The sequence below is a fragment of the Petromyzon marinus genome, chromosome 46, assembly GCF_048934315.1.
Source record: "Petromyzon marinus isolate PM22_M1 ecotype Great Lakes invasive population chromosome 46, UKy_Petmar_22M1.pri1.0, whole genome shotgun sequence".
NCBI classification, from domain to species: Eukaryota; Metazoa; Chordata; class Hyperoartia; order Petromyzontiformes; family Petromyzontidae; genus Petromyzon; species Petromyzon marinus.
The window spans coordinates 12,367,796-12,391,128 of NC_133712.1; the positions used below are offsets into that span (position 1 = coordinate 12,367,796).

At 47.5% G+C, this 23,333-nt stretch overlaps 1 protein-coding gene and 1 long non-coding RNA gene across 3 annotated transcripts in view; both read right to left on the minus strand.

Moving 5' to 3' along the window:
• The window catches only part of LOC142930995 (uncharacterized), a 230,162-nt gene that overhangs the window by 34,789 nt on the left and 172,040 nt on the right, over nt 1-23,333 (minus strand). The window lies entirely within an intron of this gene.
• Nucleotides 9,447-23,333, minus strand: part of LOC116952269 (ras association domain-containing protein 1-like) — a 31,597-nt gene continuing 17,710 nt past the window's right edge. For both annotated transcript variants that reach the window (XM_032971465.2, XM_032971464.2), the window contains exons 4-5: nt 16,663-16,778; nt 9,447-16,025 (exon numbers count right to left, since the gene is read on the minus strand). In XM_032971465.2, coding sequence (XP_032827356.2) covers nt 15,879-16,025; nt 16,663-16,778 — 263 coding nt within the window. In that variant the 3' untranslated portion in view covers nt 9,447-15,878. The remainder of the gene's footprint in view (nt 16,026-16,662; nt 16,779-23,333) is intronic.

Here is a 23,333-nt window from a genome sequence, read left to right on the forward strand (position 1 = left end):
CGCGGCCAATGGGGTGTCGCGACGCGGCGAGACGCGCCAGAGCGCGTTGGGAAATTCGAAAGGGGGGGGGGCGGTTTAAAGGGACCGCGCCACGCTGCCGCTGCCGCCTGCCGAGTCAGCGGAATTCGTCTGGGCCGTGGGGGTGGAGGGGTGAGACCCGGAGCAGTGCCGGATGAAGCGAAGTGCGGGGCGGGGCGGGGTGGGGCCTGTAGCCTGTAACATGATGTTATAAAGGGGCCCTAAATTTTTAAGAAGAAAAAAAAAGACGTAAATATTAAAAGACATGCATTTTTTTTAAAAACTTAACTTTCGTGACTGCGGGTTATTCATATTCTTGGTTCTTTCAGTAAAGTCACGTAGATAGAAAAAAATATATATTAAAAAATTGTTTTATAGTACTATAGTAATAAAGCAAGTGCAGAATCACTGAACCGGAATTCATAGCTTGAAAGCATTTAGCACGGGGCCCTTGAAAGTGAGGGGCCCGTACTTACCACATGTGTAGTAGCTACACGTGTAGTAGTCGATACAAACAGGTACTACTTAATCGCGGGGGAAGCCAACTCATTGGTTCTGCTACGTAGAGACGGGTCGGCTATTGCCCGCGTCCGCGCCATGGGAATGTGGAATTTCCACCACCGGTTCAGGGCTGTTGGGGCTACACGTGTAGTAGTCACGTGTAGGAGCTGCATTTTGCTACTAGGATAATCCGGCGCTGGCCGAGAGGGGAAAGGGCTCGCGGAGCCTGTCGGGGCTCATGCGGGTGCGTGTTCACAAGGGCATCGGTCGGGGCTTCCGCACGGGGGTCGTACGCGATCGACAAACTACCCGCCAACCAACCCAGAGTCCAGTCAGCCCACCACCCAGCCACGCCACCCCACCGCTTGTTACCTTTCATCCGTTGGCCAACGCATGATCTGGTGTCGAAATCGCCATAGCTGACGAACCCATATTCTTGTACAGGGGGAATTGAGTGTTTTAGGGTTCACAAGGCATACAGCCGTTTCAATGCGGGCTACAAAAAAATGTCTTTGTTTGTGTTTCTCCCTTGTGATGATGGGACTTTGTAGGATGAACGTTGAGATTTATAAGGGCACGGGGTGACCAACAAGGTCTGAATTGGTCTGTAATAAGGTAGGGCACAAGTATGCAATTGTGGTTTTGACGGGAGGTTGGGGGAAGGTGTTGGTGGGACCAGGGGGAGGTTGACTCAGCCTATTATCTCGCCTCGCTTTCCAGTGGTCGATAAAACAAGTACTACATAATCGCGGGGGAAGCCAACCCAGTGGTTAACTATGTAGAGACTGGTCGCCTATCGCCCGCGTCCGCGCCATGGGAATGTGGAATTGCCACCACCGGTTCAGGGCTGTTGGCAGGAAATAACACACACGCCTCGTTGCTTATTGAGCAGGACATTAGCTTTAACTTTAGACTTCATGTTGACCGTGATTAGAACTGTGGATATCGCTCGCAGCACTTGCCCCAGCAGTCTGTCGATGCTATACGGGGTGGGGGGTGGGGGGCGGGAATCTGTGTCGTTTTGGTTGTCAAGTTCACGGCTCAACTCGCTAACCACTGCGCCTCCGCTCGACCGACCCCCCACTGTATTTGCATTCCCTTGTTGATGGTTAAATAAAGGGACATCGACAGACTCGCTTAACCAGATCTGAGAAATGGAGAGACAAAAATGATATTGCCCGCTCTGTGTGTTTGTGCGGTGCGCGTTATGCCTTTGGCAAATAGTCCAGGCCATTAAGTATCTGTCACGCAGTTAAGAGGAGAGCGTGCGCATTTATTAATCATGACGCAAGCCTGCTTGGAATATGTCCAAATTGCTCGGAATGCACCAGGATGTCGCGAGATGAGCAGGTGTGAGCCTGGGTATATTTCTTTGATGGGTGAACCGCCTAGACCGAGAGCGATTCAGCAATGAAATGTATTTTTAAATGCCACTGTTTTAGTGTACACAACTGTACGCCTGAAACTCCCCGACTTTACCAACCCGCATGACCAGCGTTGTGAAGGTTGGCCGAATGCCTGTGTCTGTCTGTGTGTGTTGCTCTTGCGTGCACACATAACACGTGTTGTTAGGGAGTGGTGGCGTCTCGATATCAGAACCGGTCCTGGGCCTCACTCCCAGATCCACTCAGTCATAAATATAAAAACCTGAACGTGATTAAAATGACAACGGCAAGTTTTTTTTTATAGATACATGAGATACTGTATTGGTTAAAAAGCAAAATGCGCAGCCCTGCAACGGCATGCGCACGCCACTGCTGGTGGAAGGGCGCTCTATGGTACCCTATCCAGGGTGGTATTTCGGGCTACAGTACTCTTCCACGCTGTACCAGACGCCTTGGAAGAGGCTGGAAGTTCGCCAGACCTGAGCTCAACCACACGCCGCCAGAGTCTGCCGAAGGCTTCCCTGGAGAGTTGCCCACTTAGACACCTGGACGGGACAGAGGCAGGCCGGGGTTTGGGATGCAATAGGGCAGTGCTTCTTCACTCATTTTCAGATGGGCAGCACGATGGGGTGCGTCAGGGGCCGCACTAAAAGCCACCAGGGCACCGCCAGTTGCCGGCAACGAAGAACGCCGCAATCAACGTGACTTTACCGGATAGAACCAAAGAGTATGGATCCTTGCAGTCACGAAAGCTTAACATCTAGAATTAATCAAACGTATCCATTGCTCCAAATGCCGCGTCAGGAGATCGAAGCAGTGACCGTCTCTCAATTGCAAGTCGCGGCGGTGAAAACCATTTGACCACGGGCAGCAGCATCCGTCAATTGGGGTCACACAGCAGCAGCAACCATCGCCCACCTCCCCTGCCTACTGGCAGACTAATGTCAACTTGGAGGCCACGTGCTGTGCTGTCCTTGTGCCGCACAGGGAAAGCTGCCACTGGGGGGGTGGTGGTGGTGGTGGTGGGGCGCCTTTCGAATGTTCGAGATGACACGTGACGTTCGGCGCTTTGAGATGCCGGGGCATTTCTAAGCAAGCCCCATATATGAACGCAAACACGCGTTATTAATCGTATCACTGTATTACCAAACTGGCGTTGTTTGGGCGGAGTTTAAATTCGCTCGAGGGGGGGGGGGGTACAGTATTGCACGAACTTGTCCTTTCTAAATGTGGCAAAGACACTCCCGCCACCGGTTACTCTCCGGTGACCCTTCCCGGAGTGAAGAGTCACGTCGGGAAATGCGGTCTCCGTCAGGTTCTACGAGTCTGTCGAGTGCCGGATTGTGTCTCTGTGTGTTTGTGCTCGAGAACACTTTTGGAATGTAATGATCCTCGGCAGGGGCGTCGCTCGCCGTGGCCAAACTAAAGCAAAGCGCTTAGGAGCCCCTACTTAGTAGCGCAAAGGATCACAGATTTAAAAAAAATATATATATAAAAAGGGGATATGCCAAATATCAGCTGGACATGAGATCCTAATAAATATAACGATAAATATTAAAACCCATTGAACCTCTTCTGTCTTGATTCGAAGCTTTCGTGACTGCGGGAATCCATTACACTTTGGTTATTTCGGTAAAGTCATCACGTAGGTAGAAAACAACAATAAATCACCTTTTAAATTTTGATTTAAAGCTTTCGTGACTGCAGTAATTCATATTCTTAGCTCTTTCGGTAAAGTAACGTTGAAGGGAAACAATAAAATAATAAAAAATATATAAAACAATACAAATTCTCACGACGTTTCGACCATAACACAAACGGTCGTGATCAGGTGATTTGACACAATCAGGTGATGACGACCGTTTGTGTGATGGTCGAAACGTCGTGAGAATTTTTATTGTTTCATATATAATTTATTATTTTATTGTTTCCCTTCAACGTGACTTTACCGAAAGAGCTAAGAATATAAATAAATCACCTCTTCTAGTTTAGATATCTTGTCCGCAGTTCTAATCGCTCACGACAGCTGCGCCTCGGTTCGACATCTCGCTACATCGGCGTCAACTGCGCGTCTCTCTTTTGTCTCATCGCATCTCCATCCTTAATAGCCGACGTGTTAAACTGCGCTTGAACAGCATCTCTCATGTTTACCTCATCTCATCACTGATTCTGGGGGTGGAGTAGTGGTGCAGTGGTTAGCGCACTGCGCTATGAACCCGGCAACCAGAGTTAAAACTGTAAACATTTTATTTTATTTTACCAGGTAAGGCCCACTGAGCTAAATATTGCGCTTTTTTTTCAGAAACGACCTTCCCAAAAAGTGATAGCTACACTAAGTGGATTATCACGTGGAAATATACAGCAGTTAAATACTCTGAACGAGTTCAATAACCAACCACGGTCGACGTTATTGACGAGTACGATCAGAACCAGACCGACCTGCACGTCAATTTGACACAATGTAGAGTATAGTTCAACTGTTCTATAGCTTTTGATTTAAAGCTTTCGTGACTGCAGGGATTCATATTCTTGGTTCTTTCGGTAAAGTCACGTAGAAGGGAAACAAAATAATAAAAATATAAAACAATTAAATTCTCACGACGTTTCGACTGCAACACAACAATCATCATCAGGTGTGGTTTTCACACCTGTTGATGATTGCTTGTGTTGAAAACCACACCTGATGATGATTGCTTGTGTTGCAGTCGAAACGTCGTGAGAATTTTATTGTTTTATATTTGTATTATTTTATTGTTTCCCTTCTACGTGACTTTACCGAAAGAACCAAGAATATCATTCTATAGCTCTCGAGCGAACCCTATGCAATTCTGTTGGCCTCTCTCTGAGTCTATACGCCTGTGTGTGTACTCCCAGAAGGCTGTGCGGGTGATGGGATGTGTCCCTCCACATGTCTTCTCATGTGGAGGGACACATTAAGATTCTCGACAACGACGCTCATGCACATTTTGTTCACGTCTTTATTATGAAAGTTAAGGAAGGGGAGGTGGGGGGGGGACGAGACTCTCTGCGAGTCTTCAAAAGTCAACATTATTTTCGGTGTCATTACATAAACTCATGCAGGTCTCAATTTGGAGCCGAGAGTCCTGCGTCGTGTCACCGGAGTTCTTACGAATGTGCTCGCCGCGGCACTTTCGGTGGCCTACGGCGCAACGTTATTAGGCGGTGGCTCGCACACAACATACGTGGCACGTCGAGTAACGCTTCAAACTGTAGCCAAAATCCTTCCGTATGCGTCCACGCCCAAGTTCATCATCGGCAGTCACTTCACGACGAGGATTGATTGACGGCAAAATAAAAAAAACCCACCTCCTTCAACGCGAATTCATTGGGCATGCGGCCGGTGACGTGGCAATAGCCTCTGTTCTAAATGTCTAAAAATGATGGGTCATTTCTTGGCTTAAAGCTTTCGTGACAGCAGGAATTCATGTTCTTGGGTATTTCGCTAAAGTCACGTAGAAATAGGTTCAAATAAAAACCTATCCACGTGACTTTACCGAGGGACCCAAGAACATGATGGGTCACTTTGTTGAGCTATCATTTGCGGCCAGGTCGTTTGTGGAAAATGAGTTTTAATACCTCAATGGGATTTGCCTGGTGGGACGGGGATGGTTTCGTTTTATTTTTGTAGTGTTTGGGCGATTTGTTTACCTTTCATGTACTTTGCACTACGATCATGTTTTTTTTTAATATTGTGTTCGTTTGTTGTAACGTTCTTACCCTGTGCCCCTACTGGACATCTGTGAAAAAGAGCTTTATGGCTCATCGGATTCTTCCAGTACATATAAATCTTTTGATTCGGAAAGGTTTCGCGGTTCAATTCCAACGGGCGCCACCGACCTATCACTGCGGAAGTACGGTCATGTTAGCCGTGATATTTAATCTTGATTTGAAGCTTTCGTGACAAGCAGGAATCCATACTCTTTGGTTCTTTCGGTAAAGTCATCATCACGCAGGTAGAAAAAAATAATAATAGATCACGTGACGTTTCGATCGCAACACAAGCAAATCGTCATCAGGTGGGACAACCACATCAAGAAACAAAACTGCCGCAGTGATATGTGCCTGCTTCGCTCGCAGGTGGCACGTTGGGAGAGAGATCCCCCTGGTGTAATTAGGCCAAATTGTGTGCCGGCATCAGGGTTAAATTTGTTTGAGCCAAATGCGAAAATGACCCATAATTTACGTAGCAATCATCGCCCCCTACTGTGCGGGTGAGACTACTTTACTGTATTCTGGTTAAACTAAAACACGAACTGTTTTTTTGACCAAGTAAAGCCCACTGAGCTATACTATACAGCTCTTTTTCAGAAGTGACCTGGTCACATATGATAGCCCGACAGAGTGGTTTGGCACGTGGAAATGTATAGCAGCCAAATAACTCTAAACGCGTGATGTTTTATACTAAATGTGGAGGGGGAAACATCGGAGGACCCGGAGAAAAATCCACGCAACCACGGGGAGAGAGACACGCAAACTCCAAATACTGTATACAGCAGCAGGCATGAGGGTCGGGATCGAACCCACGACTTCCTGTACACCGGGCGATGCAGTTAACATCTCCTAGCCACCGTGATGATGATGAGAGAGAGAGACACGCAAACTCCAAATATACAGCAGCAGGCGTCAGGGTCGGGATCAAACCCACGACCTCCTGTATACCAGGCGATGCAGTTAACATCTCCTAGCCACCGTGATGATGATGAGAGAAACGCAAACTCCAAATATACAGCAGCAGGCATGAGGGTCGGGATCGAACTCACGACCTCCTGTATACCAGGCGATGCAGTTAACATCTCCTAGCCACCGTGATGATGATGAGAGAGAGACACGCAAACTCCAAATATACAGCAGCAGGCGTCAAGGTCGGGATCGAACCCACGACCTCCTGTACACCAGGCGATGCAGTGTACGCGAACCACGCTTCTGTCTCGCCACATAAATAAATACACGTGGCGGCAAGGTGGCGTGCTTGGCAACTCTTTGTGTATCCGGGTCCGGATACGTTCATCAGTCGCACGCGCGACCTTAAACACAAAAGGCACTAAGGGGCCGTCCATAAATGACGTCACGCGGTTTTGGACCTCCCTCCCCCCTTCGTCACACGGCGTCACAAAAAGTCAGACCCCCCCCCCCTCAAATATGACGTCACAAAGCTCTGCCCCCCCCCCCCCCCCAAATAAAACATGCTTCAAATCGCTTTAAACTATTGTCATTGTAGTGCGTATTTAATGTGGGGCTGCACTCTGATGTTGTAGGTAGAAAACATTTATTAAAAAGTCTATTTAATTAAGTAGAACGTGTTGTCTATATTTATTAAAAGTTGCGAATTTTGACGTGACGTCACATTTCTCAAACCCCCCCCCCCCTCGTCACACATCGTCACAAATGTCTGACCCCCCCCTCCCCCCCCCCCAGGTGCGTGACGTCATTTATGGACGGCCCCTAACTACGACTTTGGAAGAAGGGGTGTGTGGGAAATATCTCGCAAGTGCTACGGGCAGACTAGTATCATCCGGATCACGATTGTCGTTCCGGAAAGTGAAGACGCAACATTGAGCTTGTGCCAATGGGTTCACGTAGCCTGACACACACACAGATACCGGATTATAAGACGCAACACCCCCCCCTCCCCCCCAACTCTTGCTTTATATTACAATGGTGGTGGTGGTGGTGGGGGGGACAAAACAACTGCGTCTTCTAACTCAGACAATATGGTCATTAAGGCGCCGGGTCATTTGGCTAAAGCGGTGTCACCCACAGCCCTTTTTTTTCACTCCACTGCTGGATGAGGGGGGTCTGTCCGCGCTGTTGCTGGTCGTGGTGGTGGGGGGCTATGCGTTTTGACCATACTTCACCACGCTAGTCAGTGCCGGTTGGTGAAGGCAGGGGAGCACAGAAAGTACAGTACAATGTCTCCACGCTGCCAACGTAACCGCCAACCAGCAAAGTATAAAAACAATACAAAACCAAGGGAATGTTTTGTGTCTCTGGACGTTTAACAGCGCCGCCGTGCGGTGCCGGCTGGGGGACACGTGAGCGACGACCATCGAATGCACGAAAACACTTAAAGAGGCGATTTAAAGCTTTCGTGACTGCAAGGATTCATCTTCTTTGGTTCTTTCGGTAAAGTCACCACGTAGAATGAGAATAAAATAATAAATTGATAAAATAATTTATTATTAAAATAATAAATTGATAAAGAACCAAAGAAGACTTGAAGAGGCATTCCGTAGGGAGAAGAATCTCTCACAATAGGGGACGTCCATAAATGACGTCACGCGATTTTTGACGATTTTGACCCCCCCATCGTCGTCACAAAAAGTCAGACCCCCCCTTCTAGATTTGAAGTTTTCGTGACTGCAAGGATCCAAAGGGTATCAGACCCCCCCCTCAGATATGACGTCACAAAGCTCTGCCCCCCCCCCCCCAAAAAATATAAAACGTGCTTCAAATCGCTTTAAACTATTGTCATTGTAGTGCGTATTTAATGTGGCGCTGCACTCTGATGTTGTAGGAGAAACATTTATTAAAAAGTGTATTTAATAGAGTAGAACGTGTCGTCTATATTTATTTAAAGTTGCGAATTTTGATGTGACGTCACATTTCTCAACACCCCCCCCCCTCGTCACAAATGTCTGACCCCCCCCCCCTAGGTGCGTGACGTCATTTATGGACGGCCCCATAGCGGAACAGGTGTGAACTGCATGTGAGTGCAATGTCCAGCTGCACACGTGAGACCGTCGGGGCGACGTTTTCCCCACCCATGATCCTGTGTTTGGGTGAGTACAATTGATTAAATAATCAGACATCCCAGCTCTACTCGCGATTGAGGGATTGAATCACGTGCAGGGGGCATTGATTGCACTCTTATCGATTCGTATAGCCATACCTGTCAACCAATACGGTTTAGCCGTATTCTTGTACAGGTCCATGCGGCGGACAGCCAATTAAATACGGGCAAAACAATTTTACGTGTCTTTGTGTTTCTCCCTTGTGATGGGGGCTTTGTAGGATGAACGTTGAGATTTAAAAGGGACACGGGGTGACCAATAAGGTCGGGATTGGTCTGTAATAGTGGTAGGAACCTCCTGGTCGTTACACCACCAGCCCACAGGGGATTATTGTGTCCGTCCGTCCGTCGTGCATCCAAAAATGGGAGGGGTGGGGCTGGGTGGAGAGGGGCTGGTCACCCCGTGGTCTCCTTATAAAACTCAACGTTACACCTAATCACGCCGGCTTGTGCCCGCCCTCACAGTCGGGAATATTTGCGGAATACACCACGTGGTGCCGCCGTTGACCCTCGCCATTGACCGAGCAACCCAACGTTCCTACCAGCTCCCTCCGCAGGAGAATGTGTTAAGGTAGGCGGACTGATAAGGGGTTGACAGATTTGTGTATACCTTGCATAGAATTAGTTTACAGCACAAGTCTGCAGTCACCGGAGGCGCTGCAGTTCATCACGAATGCAAAACATACAACATCGATGCGTACACAAATGCCAAAACACCAACCACACTGCGGTCCAAATTGTGCGGGTGAGCAAATTTATTCTCAAACGCAACAAATTCAAACAAGCAGGTCGTGAAAGCGGCAACACCATTACGGTATAAAACGCACGCAATTATCTTATATAAATATTTACATGTGCAAGCCCTTTGGGGCCGTCCATAAATGACGTCACGCACCTAGGGGGTAGGGGGGTCAGATATTTGTGACGATGTGTGACGAGAGGGGGGGCGGTGAGAAATGTGACGTCACATAAAAATGCGCAACTTCAAATAAATATAGACAACACGTTCTACTTAATAAAAAAAACTTTTTAATAAATGTTTTCTCCTACATCAGAGTGCAGCGCCACATTAAATACGCACTACAATTACAATAGTTTAAATCGATTTGAAGCATGTTTTATTTTATTTAGGGGGGGGAGGCAGAGCTTTTTGACGTCATATTTGAGGGGGGGGGGTCTGACTTTTTGTGACGCCGTGTGACGAAAAAGTGTGGGGGGGGGGGGGTCAAAAATCGTCCAAAATCGCGTGACGTCATTTATGGACGACCCCTTTGCTCAATCCGCTGCTGGATGATTATTTGACCACAGTTCACTACGCCGGTGAGTGACGGCGGAGAGCGTGAACTCGGCAGCAGAGCACAACGTGCAGAGCACGCAACGTAACTCCAACAACAGCCTAGAGCACCTGTGGTTTGTGCATGGTGGGGCTGTTAACCCATCCAAGCACTGTCGAGGTTCAAACTTGCTTCGGTTCCAAGATCTGGCGCATTCGGAGTGATTTATTTGGTCATTAACGTACATATACACACACATACACAGTTACAACATGGCCATGTAGGTACCAGAATTCAGTGCAATATACATTGTACATTCTCAGTGCACCCTCCACCCCCTTTAAAACATTCAAAGTATCCAGTGTGGGGGACAATGAACAACGCTGCGACAATGCTCATGATACGCGTATAGGACATCTAACGTACAGGACATGTGACTTATAGGACATGTAACGTAAAGGACATGTAACTTATAGGACATGTAACTTATAGGACATGTAACGTATAGGACATGTAACGTAAAGGACATGTACCTTATAGGACATGTAACTTATAGGAGATGTAACTTATAGAACATGTAACTTATTGGACATGTAACTTATAGGACATGTAACTTATAGGACATGTAACTTATAGGACATGTAACTTATAGGACATGTAACTTATAGGACATGTAAACTCTCAAGTGGAAAGCACAGAAAAGATGTAGAGGAGATGGCAAGGTTCTATAGAGGGCAGTGCAGGACTGCATTGAAGGCGACGATGGGCTGCGGTTACATCGTGTTTGATCAACACAAGGTGGCAGGTGTGGATATTACTGGTAGGAACCTCTTGGTTACACCAGCCCACAGGGGATTATTGTGTCCGTCCGTCGTGCATTCAAAAATGGGAGAGGTGGGGCTGGGTGGAGAGGGGAGGGGCTGGGTGGAGAGGGGAGGGGCTGGGTAGGGAGGGGCTGGGTGGGGAGGGGTGGGGCTGGGTGGGGAGGGGCTGGTCACCCCGTGGTGCCCTTATAAAACTCAACGCTTAACCTACTCACGCCAGATTGTGCCCGCCCTCACAGTCGGGCATATTTTGCGGAATACACCACGTGGTGGTGCCGCCGTTGACCCTGGGCATTGACCGAGCAACCCAACGTTCCTACCAGCACCCTCCGCAGGAGAATTTGTTATCTCTTTCACCTTTTGAAAATGAGTGGTCCTGTTGTGAATGTGGTGAAGTGAAATCTGTTCGTCACCAAAACGAGCAATGCCCATGATATGCTTGCACAGGAGGTACGGACGCTGTACACACACATCAGGCAGCTCCTGATGCCATTGAATGGATTATCAAAGTCGACGCGCGGTTATAAAGTGTCGGTTGCTCTTCAAGTGACATACGAAAGAAAGGGTGTGCAAGACCACAATGCAACTGGGTTTTTTTGTTTGTTTAGGACAACTGTTGAAGGTAATTGCAACTGGCAGCACGTTGAGCACGAACTATGGCAACGTTGGCACGGTGATGGCAAAGGCGTGGCGGAGTTGTGCTTGACCGATGAAAACAGAAATATTTGAAAACTACAGTAAAACCTTGGATTGCGAGCATAATTCGTTCCGGAAACGTGTTTGTAATCCAAAGCACTCGTATATCAAAGCACTCGTATATCAGTTGTGATCACGTGACACTCGGCAGACAAAGCGTATACGTACTGCTCGTATTGCAAGACCTCGCTCGTTTATCAAATTAATATTTATTTAAAATTTTTGCTCGTCTTGCAAAACACTCGCAGACCAAGTTACTCGCAATCCAAGGTTTTACTGTATGTTCAACTTACCACGATTGGTCTACAGAGGGCACAATCCTGGGTGGTCACGTGACCTTTTGTCTGCGATTCCGATTTGAAGTTACCATCCCCGTTGCTCACGAGCGGAAGTGGCGATCGGAATTGTTCAGATTAAGGATAAAAAATGTGTATGAAAGAAACCGGTATATACATTTTGTACGTAACGAGAGGGGTTAGCCAAGGCTATATATTATCACCTGATTTGTTTATATATAGAGTTAAGTTATTTCGATTAAAATACAGGAGTTGCATGGAGTAGAGGCTGGTGGTCAAAACATAAATAACCTGAGATATACAATGATATTGTATTAAACAGCAGAATCTGGATAATGTCAAAGGACGTGTTCTATAATCAAATGTCAAAAAAACCCCAGGATGTATGGCCAAATCAAGGAATACAATCATAACATGAATGTCAAGTACGAGTCAGTGACACCAACATGAAGCATGTGGAGCATGGATTACCCTCTGGAGGTAGCACAAGAGTCGATGGGAAAAGGTGCGTCACAGAGATCACCAGAAGAATAGCACTGGCAAAAGATACATTTCAGAAAATGGGGACTTATATACTTTTTTGTTAAATCAAATAAGTGACTAATGACGAGAACTGGAATACTGCATTGTTACATATGTTACGTTCGCCTGTATGCATGCGAAAACTGGACAATTACAAAGAACCTTCAAAGCAGAACGAGAACAGAAATGCGGTTCTTTCTAATATTTTGTTTTTAAATGTCATGGACAGACAAACTGAGTAATGTATATGAATGAATAAACGGCTAGCAGGTACAAAAAAAGAAACCTAATAATACTTCGAGAAAGATAAGTTGGATTTCTTGGACATGGAATGAGAGAACAAGAGACTGAATGCAGTGTTATGACTGGGACGATTCGAGGCACGCCAAGCGAGGCAAGAGAGTGAACGCAGTCGGCTCTAAGCCATTTGAACAATTGTATGCAACTGGGAGGAGTAGCTAAGGCAAAGGTGTTGAGTAATATGATGAACAGAACTGAATGGAACGCCATGATCGCCAGCGTCTTTTAGAAAAGACATCGCACAACGCGAGAGAGACGTGTATATATGTTTAAATGACTAGTCACTGTAGTCAGTCATGGCCTGAAATCAAACTCAGGTTATGGGGTACTTAACACAGAGCACTAACCACTGTGCCATCATTACACCCCCGATTTGGAATCATCACAAGGGCACATTAATAACCATATTCTGCGGTTTAAAGGCGCTAAGAAAATTTAACGCCTGTTAAACCAAAGCCCGGTGTCAATAAAGTTATAATAATCTGGTGACGCGTACACACACCTATTAAAATGCAGGGGGGTGGGGGGGGGCGAAGTTTTCTCATCCCTCATCCCCGGAGAATAAGGTAATGGATTTGGCACCTTGAATTATGACGTGTCAAATCATGGGGGGGGGGGGGGGAAGGGGGGGGGACGCAAGTCGTTAATGCTCGACCAAGGTCACCACAGTAATAAGGCACAGACCTGCACGGCCGTGTCTCTGGCACTTGAGTACAGACATTTACAAAGTTCACACTATTCACACTGGACACGTGCAGTGGCACAGTTTGGTTTTCACACTCCCAAGTCATTAACACTCTCCGGGTCCTCCGGTTTGTTCGCCTCCACATTTAGAAACGTGCGTTTACAGTAATTTGCTGCTGTAACTTTCCCACGCGATAAGCCACTTCGTTGAGCTGTCGCTCGTGACAGCGAGGTCCACTCTGAATGCGAGCTAAAATAGCTCAGTGGGTTTTACCTGGTAAATTAAAATAAAACGTTTAGTTCAATACCTCGGGTTTTTTTTTCCACTGCGCAACCAAGCTGCTGTGCTGGGGGCGTGGCGAGCCATCCCGGCGCGGCTCAGGTCGGCGTCAGGTTTTGTTTTTTTGCCCAACTGCAAAATCCGTGCCCGCCGCATGTTCCAAGTGTACTGGTCTTGGCAACGCATCAGGGAAATGATTAACTAGTCCGCTGGCTGGCCCTGCATGGCCCCTGAGTGAGGTTCAACAGAAATGCGAGGCCAGAGTTTCATGATTTAGATCTGACAGGGCTTGGCAAATAGCCAGTGCGGAATAAAAAAAACGACGTTTAAGGTCCTCTAATGGCTTTGCTCGGATGTGCCAATGTGCTATGGGTATAAGTGGTCACCATTGCACCTTAGCTGACCTCCAGCCAAAATGTTGAGGGAAAACTCAATTCAGAGGTCTGAAGGAGTTGTAATATTCACATGCTTATTTCACAGTGGAGAAACTCACAACAGTCAAGCGAGCAAGCGACGGGAGTGCCAACGTAACATTCAGCCAACCACTCGATTTAAATAACATCAAACTAGGGAAGAGCGAAACAAACTCAGGGTGTAACAATTCTGACTCACGATGACCAACGGTAATGATCTACCCGCCGCTTGATGGAGACCTTCCTGAGCCTTCGCCATCTCTCATGCCCTTGTGATGTTCATATCGTGCGCCTGCACGCAAGCCGATTTAGTGACTCCATCTCCGCGGCGGATGTACTCTCGGGTATGTTTCCCAACCAAAAATGTTTTTAGAAACTCAAATGTTCTTGCCCCAACCATCCACAATATAACAAATGTTAGTGCAAGTGAGTGACCGCAACTGCGGCGAAGGACTTGAGACTATGAGCATCACAATCTATTCCTGTTTACCAGTGGCCTGGAAAAATATTAATTCCGAGAAATTAAGCCCCGGTCATCACAATCGATGTCAACACCAAGTTTGATTCGCTCAGCAATTTCAGCCGGATCCTGTCTGGTCAGCAACCCAGACAACTAATTCTACAAGCAGGCACCACCACATCCAGTATACCTCTCATTATGGCTATCAGTCATGTAAATAAAACAAGTTTTCCATGGCAAAAAGGAAAACAAATGTATTCAGAAATTAAGAAATAAGAAAAATAACAGTTTGCCTATGCCATTATTAAAGCATCATAAATCGATTGCAAACGGGCAGGACACATAATGAGAACAACTGATGAGAGATGCTAAAGAAACTCAACCACGGAGTGGAGATGGACACGGGAAGAGAAGCAGACAAAATTCAGCGGAAGCGATGGAAGCAGTGGGACGACGCAGTTTGGGAGGCGACTACTGGACAGGAGCAACCAAGGGAAGGGATGGAAGAAAATAGCAGGAAGCATTTGCACAACAGTGGGAAGGTACAGCCTGACAACAAGAATAACAACGAGCCATCTACTCCAGTCCACCGGTGTGGCCTGGGAAAACACTCATTGAGAAGTTGAGCCCTGGTCATCACAATCTACGCCGACGCCAGTTTGATCGCTCAACAAAACACAACCCCGCGCTTCGAGTCCAAATATCCCACACACTGCGGAGTTGTCTTTCGCAAGAAAGACAACGTGGAAGGTGGACCAAGAGTCCACCTTCCACGTTGACCCTTGTTGACCACTCCTTTTGTTACATTGTTGTTGTTTTTGTCTCCTCTCACGATGTTTGTAATTTCCCCCCCGATGTTATCCCCATTGTGCGACCGCTGTCAAGTCACCATCGACCAAAAATCCACTCGGAACTCTCCCAGAGCAGAGTGCAACCCGCCGTGTCAGGGGACGGCCCGTGGAATGGGAGTAGATATTGCAGAGCCACCTCTGAGATCCTTCAAATGGCCTCTGGTCCATACAGCAGAGGGCAGCACTTTCCCACACACACACACTCTGCAAACGAGCGCGAGAGGTCCGTCGCATGACTAAAAGTCAAACCGATATTTTAATTCCCCAGAGCTAAAAAGTAACTTAAATTAGCAGAACCAAATTCAATGATTTTTTTTTGGTGCCGTCATTGGTAACGGGGATGAGACAATCGATTCACTACGCTTGAAAACACCGGCTGAGTCGTAGTCGAGTGGCCGAAACCCACAACATTCGAACGGCTCAGAATCGTTGACCGCCGGGAGCTTCACGGCCACTGAACTGAACGTCGCTCTCCTCGGCTGACGTGAAGCGCGGACGATCGAGGCCGGTGTGGGACGACGATGGCGGCGGAGGGGGGCGGCGGGGGTGGGGGGCGGCCCCCCCTAGGTGGGCAACTTGTCTGCCAGGGTGGTGCGCAGGCGGTCCCGGTAGCGAGCGTAATTGCGGCTCACAACCTCGGCGTGTTTCCGCTCCTCCTTGTCCAGGATTCTGAGGAAGTTGTGCAGCTCGGGAAGGCTAAAGGCATCCCACTGCTCGTTCACACACACATGCACGCACAAGATTGTCCACTCAATTAGCTGAAGAGATTATAGGAGCAAAATGCCACCAAATAATTACTACACAGGTTTTTGTGGATGTGCTGCACAGCCCTCTGAAGCGTTTTCGGGTTGTACCGCGTGTTGTTTGGCATGATGTCCGACGTTTTGCTCCAAGTGTTGGGACCATCTTCAGGAGCTTACAAGATCAAAGGAACTCCCAGAATGTGGAGCAGAACGTCGGAAATCGTGCTAAACAACATAGCATCATGAAACACGGGGATAAAACGACACCAAAACCGAAGTCCTCCTCATTGGTAAAAAGTAAATGACTCCAGTTTGATCTTGCACCTCCTACACTCTGACATGACACTGGCGACAAGTGCATAAAATAACCGATCTCAAGCTCTGGCTCTCTTCCCACATCTCAACTCTGCGGGAGGACATCACACTTCCATGGGACGTGACATATCCCACATCCATTTCCTCACCCCCCCAGCCGCTGCTGAGACACCCTCATGCGTGCCTTCATCACATCCCAACTCTACCGCTCCCCCCTTTCGTCGCATCTCCTTTCAGACGACGCCGCGGTGCAACGATGGTGCTGTGGTGGAGGGCGTGAAGGCCTCACCTCAACGTCCTCGCTGAAGTTCTCCTTGAGCAGGAAGCGCATGGCGTCACAGTCGGGGCCTGACATCAGCCTCAGGTAGAGGGGGTGCTCCGTGTCGGCCATCTTACGTAGGGTGACTGCACGCACACACACACAGAAGTAGCCAGGTCGAAGATATTCCCCTCTAGTACCCAATTGGTGAGGTTAAGATGCTTTAAGTCACGGATAAACATTGTTTCGAAGTGGTAGACATAATGTGGCCACGGGCAAATATTAATACCGAATAGCAGGCTAGGTACGGCCAGTGGACCATTGGTTCTCAACCCCTTGTCTATACTGATGCATCAATATTCCTTTTACACCAAAACATCCAAGCCACACCAACGGGTGTTCTCTCTACTGGCTATTTGCCGAGCTGAGCCAGAATCAAACTAAAACATCTAAATCACGCTCAGAGCCAATCAGGGCCAGAGGTGGAGGGGGGACTAATGAAGCATTATGATGTAATTCAGTATAACCCAAACACAGCATCACCACACCATCTACATGCGATTCAACGTGTTCGTTGCCCGTGACATCATCGCAACGGCTCGGCTCCTGCAGTGGAAAAACAACCGCACGCCTCTTGAGCCGCACCTGACTGGCTCGGCACGGCTCCAGCGTGGCTCGGTTGCAGACTGGGAAAAAAAGTATGAGTCGCGATCTACTACCAGACAGACCCACCAAAGACAAAGATCCCCCGTGTAGCCTTAACATACCGTTGGGGCAAGTGCTGTTCGCGAGCGCCTATGAAGGCCGGCACGGCACACGAGTGGGTGGGTGGCCAGGACCACGCCGGGCCACCTTTGTCTATCCAAGTGCCAATGTTCACACATCGCACGAGGTACTCATTTGAGGCTGACCGGTTCAGATAATTGTCACTGGTGTTGGCCGTGAGCGTAAATCCAACTCGGGTGGCCGGGTTCGTAGCACAGCGCGTTAACCGCTACGCTACCCACCACCACCACCACCAGCAGCAGCATCAGACGTAACTCGTAGCCTGTGAGCCCATGCGCCAGCAATGCCAAACACAAACAGCATAAATCGTTGACTCTGTTTAGTGTACTTGGCGGTTTATACCGGCGGAGCTGTAACCTTTCTCCGAGTCGTAAAATATAACAGCACCGGCTGCCTCCGTCCAACACATTGCAACGCGTGGTGCCGTCCGCACATGCGGTACGTGAAACCTTTGGAAAATAAAACGAGGCTGTGGGTGGACGAGGCTGGGCGGGGGAGAGGCAGAAGGAAACGTAAATGGGAGGCCGCAGATCTCTCCACAGATAAAGTGGCACAAGACGCCTTTCACAGAGCAGATTAACAGCAGTGTTTTGTGTGCAGCCGGCTGCACATACAAGGCATCGGGCAAGAAACATGCAACTTATCATTGATTCGTCATCATTAATCATGAGCCATACTCAATACACTGCTGGACAAAGGCTTCCCACAAGGTCATATCGTTTGAGCGGCACACCTCCGATTTCCTGGGCTCGAATCTGACTTTCAGCTGCCCGTGATACAACCAAGTTTTGGTGATCTCAGCCTGGTCACCAATAACCAGACACAATAAACAAACGTTTAGTTTTAGTTGAATATATTTCAATTAAAATATTGGTTTCACTCCGATGCGATGAACATTTTTCTCTGTCGCAACGGTGGGTGGGAAATTGCCACCGTGGTTAAGAGGTGTGGACAAGAGGTCATTTGAAGAGGTTCCAGTAGTTATGCGATATCTCCTCCCAGGGGCCATTCTACAACACAGATTGATGTACTGCTGTGCGAGAGGTCTGAATGGATTAATCATCCCATGAGTAAAGCCAATAACACAACTGGGTTAGAATTAGGGAAAACAACGACATTGAGTGATTCCACAAGATAGAGGCTCAGATTGGCGCCGTGCAAAAATCAACTGTTCAGAATCATAGAGGCAAATATGGTTCACCTAATTAATACCTGTTGTTACTATAGGTGCTACATTTACCTAAATGTATACTGGATACAGTAGTGGATTCTTAAATTGAATTTCAGTACTATCATATTTTTGGCCACAGTGGCGAGATCTTAAATACCTCGCCTGGTATACAGGAAGTTGTGGGTTCAATCACCAACCCTGACGCCTGCTGTATATTTGGTATTTGCATGTTCTCCACAGGTTTTACTTCCACATTTGAGAAACATGCATTTAGAGTATTTGGCTGAAAAACGTTTCTACACGAGAAACCACTTCATTGAGCCATCATTTGTGGCCAGGTCGCTTATGAAAAAGAGCTATATAGCTCAGTGGGCTTTACTTGGTAAAATGAAAACAAATATTTCAGTTGAGTATTGTTTGTTGTTGTAACGTTGTTACCCGCCCCCTACTGAACGTCTGTGAAAAATAGCTTCATAGCTCATCGGATTCCTCCAGTATAAATAAATATTCTGATTCTGAATTGTGACTGAATCACATTATTTATCGAACTAAAACAGAGAGAATCACGCCAGGCCTATTATGCACGAAAACATCAACCAATTGATTTATGCGAATTGTATACACCGTGAGAGATTGCGATGACTCGGCGCCTTAATCCAGCATGTGGATTTACCATGGCAGAAGATTTTATGGGACTGAAGGAAGGAGTGGCGGTGCACAGGTTCGCACGCTGCGCTACAAGCTCACCTCCGATTAGCACGGTTGGCTACGTACGGTGCGAAAGAAGTTCAACGTACATAAATACAAGCTGATTTCATCGCTCCATCTCCGTGGCGACTTGCCTCGCGGTCTCCAGTGCATTCCCTGCTTTGGCTCTCACTCCCGTCACCAGTTTCGTCCGGCGTGATGTAGTATGGTAAATGTTTTCTATCACTACTCTCATGGTTACTATTCTCATAAACTTCTCTCATTGATTCCTCCACCCACGTTGAGGACTTGATACTGTGTTCAACTACCACACTGCAGGTCACAACAACACAAACTCAACCACTCACGCAATCACTCACCCACTCACTCACCCCCACTGACTGCAGGTCACCTCACTTCTCTTTCTGCTACCTCCCTGGCACCGATCCACTTTGGAATTCCCTCCCTTTATTTTGCAAATTTCTAATAACCTTGTTCCAGAAACCTAGTAACTCTTATCCATAGCACCTCAAGAGTGTGGGGGATGTTCGCCACGGGGCATATTTTGGGCCTACTGGGCCTGTGCCCAGTAGTGAATTATGAAACTCTGAATGGAAGTGATTGAGTAATGTTTCCTTATCGTAAACAAGAACAGCATATGTCCCAATGTATGTCTTCCCAACTTTATAGCCTATACAACATTAGTCACACATTTGTGCAATACTTTATAAACAAGGTATGTCATCAATCTTGCTTTGAAGCTTTCGTGACTGCAGAAATTCATACTCTTTGGTTCTTTCGGTAAAGTCACGTATATAGAAAAATAACGAATAAATCACGACGTTTCGATAACAACACAAGCCATTGTCTTCAGGTGAAACAACACAGCAGGCGGACTGCTGAGGCAGGAGGATTTGTCGCGAGAGAGGCACCGCAACGAGAGGCCACACACGCCTGTGGTGGGCACACCCCAAGGGCAAGTGGGCGGGGCTAGGGATGGAAGTCGCAAGTAAATGCAGGATCGCAGAGCTCGCACACCTCGGCCAATCCGTGGGGGAGGGAGGGGAGGGGACGCCGCAATGGGCGAGAGGGTGGGGTGAAATTTACAGAGGGAACAAGGAGATAGAGAGAAAAAAGATATCAAACTTAGCAAACTTACATCCCTAGCCCCGCCCACTTTCCCTTGGGTTGTGCCCACCAGAGGCGTGTGTGGCCTCTCGTTGCGGTGGCTCCCTCGCTACATTTCCTCCTGCTTCAGCAGTCCGCCTTGCTGTGTTGTTTCACCTGATGACGATGGCTTGTGTTGCTATCACCACAAACCCGGTAGCCTGAGTTCAATTTTGTGGCTAACATCATGATGGTGATTATCTGAACCAACTCTGAGCCTTCCCTAGGTCGACTCAAACTTAAATGTTTGAGTACCTTGTGCGGTGTTTAAACATCACTAGACAGGCAAAGGCAGCCAGGTGTCGTGCTCGCCAAACTAACCCTTTATGCATCATGCTGGCCTTCATTAGGCGCTCGCTAACAGCACTTGCCCCAATGGCCTGTGTAGGCTATACGAATGATCTTTGTCTTATACAGTGCATACAAGAACAAATCATCGACGTATTTGCTTCCAGTCACCATGGTGCTGGCAAGAGGAACACAGCTTAACCACAACAGGAACTTAATTTAAGATACACGGTGCTCACAATGCTACAGTATAAAAAGTGAGCAGCCATTGTAATATTTTTTTACACAAATAATGTAACGTTTATCGCCTCACATGAGCGGGGTTTTCACAGTGATATGCCCATTTCTTTCTGTACAGAGTAAACTAAAGTACAATGTCACCTCAACCAATTAACCGCCAACACAGGGCAGGATTTGTGCACGGCGTAACTGTCACGTTCTATTTGTTCGCAATTCTGACCTTGTCACACGCAGTAATGTGTTCTCGATCTCGCGTGAATTCACTGCCTTCTCAAGCACAATTAAAGCCTTTTCCCCATGTTTAAGGCAACGTGCGATTTATATATTTGTCCGGAAACCTATTTGCGCACGGTGTCATACTCTACAGATGTTCACATATCTGACCTTTTCACATATCCACCTCATCCCCCAGCGATTCAGACATGCGACGTTGTACTTTTATCAAGGGATGCTGCCAGTGCACCTGGACTTGTTATCCAGAGGTCACTGGTTAGGTCTGATCTCCCGACACGGCAGTTAGACACGGTGGAGCAAGTTTATTAAATCCACCCCCGCCTCAGTACACCCAGCAGTATGAATGAGTATACCACAATTAGGCTATCGGCAGGTTGCGTATGCTGGGGTAAAGTGTGGGTGCTCCCATCTCTTCCGATACGTCTGGCCGATGTGGAAGAATATGCCAAAATATCCTCTAGATGGGCTGTCTATAGCTTCTCTCAAATGGAGACCCTTCCGCCAAACAGTAACGTGAACATGAAAATGCACGGATGCACCATTACCTTTTACCATAATCAACAATTGTCCAAACATCTCACAGCAGCACTTTTCTTAAAAATTCTTTGGACAGAGCCGAGGCTTTTCTCGATAAACAACCACGATAAAATATCAGTGGCTTTGTTGGTGGAGTGGTTAGAGCGCTTAACTCACAATCAGAAGTTTGCAAGTTCAAGCCCCAGTTGTGGATGTAAATAACTTTCGATCCCTCCATGATAAAATATAACAATGTGATGACTTTGCAGAAAGTTAACAGCGGTTGTATTTTCAGGCTAATTAATTTCAAGTTGTTTTTGTTGTGTATCTACCAATTCAATCGCCGTGTTTCGTTATCGTTATCATCATCATCCAGTCTACCACTGCTGGATGAAAGCCTCCCCAAGTAATTTCTATCCATCACGATCTCGGTGTTGCAGCAATCCATCGAACTCTTGCACACAAGAGCTAGATGGATTGTTGCCAATCTCCGATCAGCCCGGTTGGCTACGTACGCTGCAAAAGAAGTTCAACATACATATGTACAAGCTGATCTCATCGCTCCGTCTTGATGTCCGGTTTATTCCCTCCTTTAGCTGCCACTCCCGTCACCAGTTTCGTCAGCCATCGTCTCTCATGCCCATGATGCATCTTGCCCAAGCCCCCTTACTTTGCTTCACCGTCCATATGTAACTGGGTACTTATTTTTGGCAATATTTATTTAGCGAATGCTTTTACACAGTTTCGGACACCAGATACACAAGGAAAATAATTAAATAATGCGCGCCATATGCATGTCAATGTTATATTGTGAGAGGACATCAGCCCACGTAGCGCGACAGAGCCATGCGACAGCCTCCTCCTCCTCAAGCACGTGCAGGGCAATGAGTCCACCCGGCACACCCTGACGGACTTCACATCCGGAGACGGTATGCGCCACGGTCTCCTGCTCCCCGCATTCACACGGCGGGCTGTCGCGTAGCACGCCCCATCGACGTTCGGAAGCGGCACACACCCCCTGGTCACACCGGAAGCGGTGCCACTGAAGCCCCGCTGGGGCCTTGGGAGGTCGAAGCCAGGAATCTGGATAGACGGATCTCTGATGAGGTCCTTGTTAGGCAATAAGCTGTCTCTAATTTGTGTTTGTTGATCCACGTGTTTCTCTTTCTTATGATGATGTGTATGTCGACGTTACTGTTACTGAAGTGAACGTATAAACTGTGGCCGAGAAGACCAGGAGCTGCACATGTAGAGCAACAGACCAGACAGCAACATGATACACGTGGCTACAGACGAACATAAACCGACTCACAAGGGCAACCAGGTCCGGCTCACACCGGCACACGTCCATAACCCTCCTTCATAGGAGATTTTTGGGTTAGGTCACGTAATTATCTGGCTAAACCTGTGACAAAAGACCCTCCACCACCTGACATAGCCAAACAAATTACAATGTCACGTTTAGAAGAGTTTATAAACGTACAAGTTATTGTTTTTTCAGCTCACTGGCAAGATGAAGAATAATTCTCACAACCAAATGTCGCAATTAAATCCGACGTTCCGCTTGAAACTGCATTAAGCCAGATCTTTACGTGTCCTCGGTCAAAAGTCA